General features: G+C 37.5%; 1 protein-coding gene across 3 annotated transcripts in view; it reads right to left on the minus strand.

The window, feature by feature from the left end:
* Nucleotides 1-684: 684 nt before the first annotated feature.
* Nucleotides 685-7,393, minus strand: part of tfdp1b (transcription factor Dp-1, b) — a 25,019-nt gene continuing 18,310 nt past the window's right edge. The window contains exons 9-13 of one of the 3 annotated variants that reach the window (XR_001640921.1): nucleotides 6,969-7,120; nucleotides 6,732-6,898; nucleotides 6,497-6,551; nucleotides 1,054-1,312; nucleotides 750-820 (exon numbers count right to left, since the gene is read on the minus strand). Coding sequence is in view for 2 of the 3 variants with exons in the window: in XM_016563087.1 (XP_016418573.1) it covers nucleotides 1,180-1,312; nucleotides 6,497-6,551; nucleotides 6,732-6,898; nucleotides 6,969-7,120 (507 nt within the window). In the remaining variant the exon portion in view is untranslated. Of the gene's footprint in view, nucleotides 1,313-6,496; nucleotides 6,552-6,731; nucleotides 6,899-6,968; nucleotides 7,121-7,393 lie in introns of all 3 variants that reach the window. The other 2 variants (XM_016563088.1, XM_016563087.1) reach the window with 2 other exon arrangements.

Below are 7,393 nucleotides of genomic sequence, written 5' to 3' on the forward strand. Positions count from 1 at the left end.
GCATCACTACACTATTGACAATAGGCAATGAACCTTTTTTGCCTGAGAAATTACACTAATGCTGTAAATATTCAATGAGAAAAATAAAATGTGGGCATGATTGGGTTTTATCCACAATTAAATGATTCAATGTTAAAAATTCTTTATATGCAGATGTTTTTCAGAGGAGCAAATTATTACATTCAGATTAAAGATTATGAAGACAAATATTTCTCTTCCCTTAAGGATTAAACGGACATTAACTGTAAATTAATTTTAATTTTCACCATATGCTTAAGGTGATCAGTGATGGAAAAAGTAAATAAAAAAGAACATTATGAGAACATTGACCTTATGAAGGAAAGTCATCTTGCTTCTGAGATTACTTAACCAGATTACAGATAAGAGATCAAATTTGGTGTTATTGCACATGAAAACACTATTACTGGACTATATGAATCATATTGTTTGCAATTTAACTTTCATTTTATTTTCTCAATATATTAAATAAGGAGGGTCTTGCAGGTTTGATATTTTGCTAATGAAATCTCCCACAATTCCACTGTGAGCACAATTCACATCATCACTCAGACTCAAGAAACAACCACACAATCATATAAACCATTCTTTCAGTTTAATTTCTATACATGAATAAGAAAACTATATTTTCTTTAGTATTTGATACATTGTACAAAACAGCCCAGACATTTGTTGGGAGTTGTTGATCTGTCAGACGTGTTGATCTCATGTTGATAGCGTCTTTGATCAAAGAGCTGTAGTGATCAGAGCTCCATCTGCCACGACAAACGTCCAAAAAAGCTCCAATATCAAAAATAGCTGCCTATGAGAACAAATCACAACAAAACAGGGTAGAAAATTCAGTCTCGGCAAACAGTGTTAGAAGTCCCTGTGTAACTCTTACTGCAGGAGTTTCTTCAAAAGTAGCCCTTAAGTTACAGCCGCCAGCAGGAGCAGCAGCACAAAGACGATCAATTGAGCTTATCTGCTCATAAGCTACTGAAGATAATAGACTGAGCTGAAGAATTATGGGGAAGCATTTGAGGGAATCCTTACAGCAGGATCACCATATGGAGTTTCAACAAGAACTGATGGGAACAAAAGTAATCTGCATATGATCCCAGCAACAGGTTCAGGAGCTCAAACTCTGAATCTATCCCGTTCAGCAGCTCTAAACCTGTCCTAATCATCATCATCATCATCATCAAAGTCCTCATCATCATCATCATCCTCTTCATCCTCCATGTAAGATGTGGGCGTTTCCACCCTGGAGCTGCTGTGGTGGGACCCGTTGGAGCTGGATGCACCGTGGTCACTGGAGACACAGATCAGTGTGTTCAAAAATCTTGTTTTGAACTGAAATCTTGTTATTAGCTGAATAATTAAATGTAGTGGTGCACCAAAATTTCGGCAACTGAACATTTTCAGCAGAAACAGCCATTTTCAGTTCCAGCTGAAATAATTTTGGAGTGCCTAAATCATTGACTGAAACGGTGACATTTAATTAGTGTTTCTCCTTGATGGTGTGTTTTAACTGTGTAAGTGTTTATTTCACACAACGTGGATAAACTACAACAGACAAACATTTCAGCTGTGATGCTAGTACTGGATTAACAATATCCATTTCTCGTTTTTAATCAATACTGATAGGGATTCTTAAATCTCAAGAACAATCTTTTAAGTCTGTGCTGTTTTCAGTTGATGAGTGAACTTTACCAAACATTATTTGTAGCACCTACAATCCAACAGCAATCCAACCAGAGTTGGGCAAGTTACTTCCAAAATGTAATACATTATATATTACTAGTTACTGTCTTTTGAAAGTAATTAGTCAACAGCAATAAGCTTTGTTCTTTGTTACTTTTAATATCAAACAGAGTCTAAGCTTCCAAATGGTTAATTTAATCACAAAATTCAAACAATAAATGTGGTTTTGAGGCTCTTTAATGTGGCGTAACAGATCACCGTAGCTTCACGTGAACCGCTCAGCTCTTCCTCTTTACTACTACTTACAGCAGCAAATAAACAAAAACGAACATCAGAAGGTGTTGAAAGCAACAGAACAACTTAAGGCCAAAGTATACTTCAGTCTTTACACATACGCAAGGGTCCGTGTACAGTGCGTGTGACGCAAATTTAGTCTTCAGAATGGTACACGTGCCATCCGATTTTTGTAACTGGGCGTGCTTTGTGGGCAACAGTGGGTTGGGACAATACATGATGCATCGCGATTCGTGGATCGATTCTGAGATTATCAGAATGCATCGTGATTCTCTCGAATCGATTCTGAGCTTAGTTTTTAACAGCAGATGGCTCTCTAGGCTCCTGTAAGGAACTGGAAGCAAGCACAATATGGCTATTTCTAAAGCACGCAGTGCCATCTGCTGTTAAAGGGGTCATATGATGTTGCTAAAAAAAACATTATTTTGATGCCTTCGGAAAATCTCAGAATCGATATAGAATCATTTCTCGATTCGCGATGCACCGATTTATTGTTCCAGCCCTAAACAACACCACCACAATAGGGTCATTCCGTGTTTAATCAACCACATTTCAGAAACCTCCCCGGCGCAAATTTGTGATTTTGTCAATATTTTTTTTTGAAGGAAGATAAACATGTAATAGTCATGAAAGCCAAAATATTAAATGTCATAGATGTATATTTACTGAGTAATCCAATGGGGTGTGGGGGGTTGGGTCAAATTGACAATTTTCACCTGAGATTCAGAGCCAGGGGGGTAAAAATGACTTTAGAAAGATTGCAGCATCATTATATTATTTTCACACAGAGATTGGTATGTCTATTAGTAAAATCTGTTGACTTTAGCCATCTTTGTTGCATTATATGCCAGTGGTGACCATTCAAAAAAGGGAAAAAAGCACCTTTCAAGTTTTTTCTCCAATGTTTGCATGCCTGTAACTCAAAAAGTATTAAAAGATATCTCAATATGATTTGAGATTTTGGTTCTTAAACTTTCCTTTTGGCACCTTCATTTTAAATGGTCATGAAACCCCCTGTTTCAGCACTGGTTAGTTCTCTCCACAGTTAAAAAAAACGCTAAAAAAGTGGGCGTGATGCGCTGCGAGTGAAGGGGGAAGAGGGGAGACAGACAACACCCAGCTTCGGGATCAGACAGTTTAATTTCGCTCCCATCGAGTTAAAAACACAAATAAATGCACAGCCATTTGCACTCTCCATCGAAAACATATATATGAACGCGCTGTTGCACCTCTGATAACTTTTAAGGCTTATTCTGCTGGGTTTATATAAGCCTTTTGACGGGTTGTGTCAAGGAGCTAGGGCTGTGCGATACTGAAAAAAAATGCGATACGCGATACCTTGTTAAAAAATGCAATATTCAATATGCGATACAATATTGCTTAAAGTGTGAAAAATCTATTTAAATTATATTTTAAAATGTTTAAAAATGAAAATTATATAACCTACTTGTTTCACATTCTTTCTTGAAAAAAGAAACAATCACTTCAACTTCTGAAAGTGACCAGCAGTAAACTTAACATCAATGTGAACATACAAACAAAAAAATGAATGACACTAATGTGTGTGCGGCAGAAGAGACGCTGTGCGAGATGCGGCTTGTGCGCGTGCTTTAGGTGTGAGTCAGACAGCATGACGAGACGGCAAAGAGTTGTTTTCTCAAAAACAAACTCTCTCCTTCGATCCATGAACGTTTCTCAGTTAATGTTCACGATGTCATCTTACAGTCTGAAGCGTCTGTCATAGCAAATCAACACATGCTGTTGTGAAACCCGGAAGTTGAAAATAGCGCAAAAAAGCTTAAAATTAACCAGTTTTATCCAATCGGATTCTAACATTGCCTTCTATGATGAGCAACACAAACACCTCTGCTAAAATCTCAGAAAAAGTAGTCTGGGGTTTCATGACCCTTTAAAGGCTCTATATGGTTCAGTTCCAGGAATATTGGAATCTCAATATGGCCCCAGGAGTAAATTGTTGAACTGTAAACATTTTCAGTGGTCAAAAACCAAATGTGGGTCACCTTGCATTCAGCCGATTCTTTTTTTCTTTTAAAGAGGAAGGTCTGAAGAACAAATAATTTTGAAATCGTTTCCCTATATCAAAATAATTGCGTAGAGCATACCTGTCCGAGTGCCATAAATATTATTTTTTTGGAACCTTCATTTTCAAGGCCCTATATCGTTCAGTCTCAGAGATATGGGGATCTCAGTGCAGCTCCACACAAGAACCAGAAGCTAAAATCATATTAAGATATCTTTAATACTTCTTGAGTTAGAGGCATGCATACAAAAGAAAAGGGACATTTTTGGCACTCAGACGTGCAAGTTCTATAAAAATTGTCTTGATAACAATTGAAACAAGAACAAATGAAACAAGATATAATTTCAATGTCATTTAATATATAAACACAGGACAAACATGAAGATTTTTAGAGTGCTTGCATGTGTCAAACGCCTGCATTCGCATACACCTCAAATGGACTATACTTTGAAAGGCACAGTTGTACACAAAACAAAGTTTACTTGGGCCTTCAGTGACTGATCAATTACACGAGACATGATTCATTTCAGTGTTTCAACCACGGAAAGACGTCAATAAAACAGCTGGTGACTAGTAATGTCACGTGACATCACATTTACCTCAGGAAAGACATTCAATGACCATAAACTCGATAATCAGCCGGAGTAGAACATAATTATGTTATTAAAATTTGACAAAACATATTGTCTTGTGAGCAATTTAAATGTGTGTACTTGTATATATTGTTGATTATTACATACAAATAATATGTATTTTTGGTTTAAGTTTTCGACTAAATGAAAACTTTAATTTCAAATTTAGTAAAAAAAAAAAAAGGTTGCATTAGTAATTATTATAATAATAATAATAATATGGTTTCAGCCCAGAATATTTATTTCAGTGCATCACTACTTAAATGTCAACTAAACGGGACGCGGGACTTTTTTCTGATTTTTGCGGCCTAAAATGACTGATTTTGGTGCGGCTTTTCTCAAAATTTGCGGTGATATTTGCGGTATTTCTTATTGTTTTGCAGTGAAAATATATCACAGACAACATTCTTCTAACATTATTATGACTTTTCTGACTTCGAGAGCCATTGTAGGGCTCCAGACCAACATTTGAGGACACCGGCACCAGTGCCATTAAGTTCTACAGGTGGCGGCACCAGCACCTGACACTAAAGCACTCACCCTAATCGCACATGTACATCTCGGAGATGTCTATTTGATGTCTGCATTTACATATGCAAGATGTTTTGTGTTTGCTCATCTGCAATACATCTCTAAGAAGTTTCCTGTCAGATGTCAAATAGACATTTATTAGAACGCATTCTGAGACGCTATCAGATTACACAGCAGATGTTTCCCAGATCTTTAGCAGACGTCTTACAGATGTACAGATGTGCTGTCTGGGTAGTTAAGATGCAGATAAAATTTACTTTTATTACTGTCATTCATAATGTCTAAATATAATTTAATAAATACAAAAAATATATATTAGGGAGTGGAAATGGCTAATAAGCCTATAAGTACTTCTCTGCAGCCATCTACTAGTGGTAATTTAATGTCTTTTTTTATTTTTAAATAAGTGTTTGCTTTCCTACATTATGAAACTTTTAAAAAAGTTGTGTGAAGCATTTAAAAACACTCGAAGACATTAGACCATTTCTGCCACAAGTTGTTCCTGTAGTTTTACTATGTTAAATCCATGGTGAATGGTGTTGATTTGTGTTTATTGAACAATGTTTTTTCTGGTTTCCACATCAGTGGCAGTGTTTTGATATCTGTAGCTTTAACAGAATTCTGCGCTGAATTTGATTGCTTCTCACGAGATTTCACAGAGATATTATTGATTCTGCGGCGAATTCGACTGCTTTCTTCACTGTATCTCCCAGCGCTGTGTATAACGGTGTCGAGATCGAGATCAGATAAACGGAGCAGATAAACTAGCGCGGATTCATTCCGCTTTCGGTTCGTTTGTCCAATGTAGCTCTTGTAAATCGGTCATGATGAGAACGCAAGGCTGTTCATTCCATTTTTGGAACTGAGAAATAACCTTTCTTTGACTGCGATGACGTCACAGGACAAAATCTGCGGAAAATCTGCGGCAATTACGAAAATTTGCGAGCTCTTGCGAAAATTGGAGATCAGATAAACGGAGCAGATAAACTAGCGCGGATTCATTCCGCTTTCGGTTCGTTTGTCCAATGTAGCTCTTGTAAATCGGTCATGATGAGAACGCAAGGCTGTTCATTCCATTTTTGGAACTGAGAAATAACCTTTCTTTGACTGAATGCGCGTTGCGATGACGTCACGGGACACGTCTAAGTCCAAAATCTGCGGCAATTATGAAAATTTGCGGAGTTTGCTTGATTTTGTGATAAATTCAGCAATCGCAGAATCGCAAAATCCTGGAGGGACTCAGTAAACAATCCAATTATCAAATGAAAATGTTTTAAGATGATGTAATACTCACGTGCCCACATGGGAAAGCTCTCCGATCAGCTGGTTAATGGCACCCTGGGCCATTTCTACAATAACAGACAAACAAATCAGGTTTCACTCGCTCATGAAGCTTGTTTTACAGCAGCTTCACAGTAATAAACAGGAAAATCAATTATGAAAACATCTTTATGTAATACAGCTGTAAAGCAGCTCCACAAAACAGTAGTGTCATTATTCAGTTCAGACACAGACGCGGCGACTCTGACCTGTGACGTAGGGCTGCAGGGCTTGAGGAACGAGAGTCTTGGCGATCTTCAGCTGCTCCACGCTGCAGCGGCCCAATTCCAGGCCGAACGCCATGCCCATGCGCTTCAGCACCTCCACATCATCGTGAATCTCAAACATGTTGTCGAAGTTAAAGAGATACTCAAACCTGCAGAGATAGAAGCACTGTGTCAGAGACGGGAAGAGCAGACGGAGCTGAAGACACGTCACACGCTCACTTGTCATTGGAGATGCTGCAGTCGATGACGGTTCTCTTGCTGGTGTTGACAATGATGAAGGGCAGGTGGATGACCGTGTTTGCTGGTGGAGGTCTCTTGTTCTGCTGCTCTGCCTGCCGATTGCGCTGCACCAGGTTTTTAAAAGCAATTTGCTGCAAATCACAAGAAATCAGACCTACAAGAATCATCATCCATCATCATGAGCACGACAAGTTTATAATAAAAGATCGTTTATCATTCAATTTAAGCTAAATCAAATAAAAATAAAATACTAACACTATCAATAAAAATAAGATCTATAAATTTACTTCACATTTTAAGACGTCTGTAAAAATTTGGTGATCAAAAGTGCTGAACTGCCATGAAAATACTGTGCAATTAATCCAAAAAATTGTCTACAAAAAAAAAAAAAAAAATTTATATGC

The sequence above is a fragment of the Sinocyclocheilus rhinocerous genome, unplaced genomic scaffold (assembly GCF_001515625.1).
Source record: "Sinocyclocheilus rhinocerous isolate Xijiao unplaced genomic scaffold, SAMN03320098_v1.1 scaffold920, whole genome shotgun sequence".
NCBI classification, from domain to species: Eukaryota; Metazoa; Chordata; class Actinopteri; order Cypriniformes; family Cyprinidae; genus Sinocyclocheilus; species Sinocyclocheilus rhinocerous.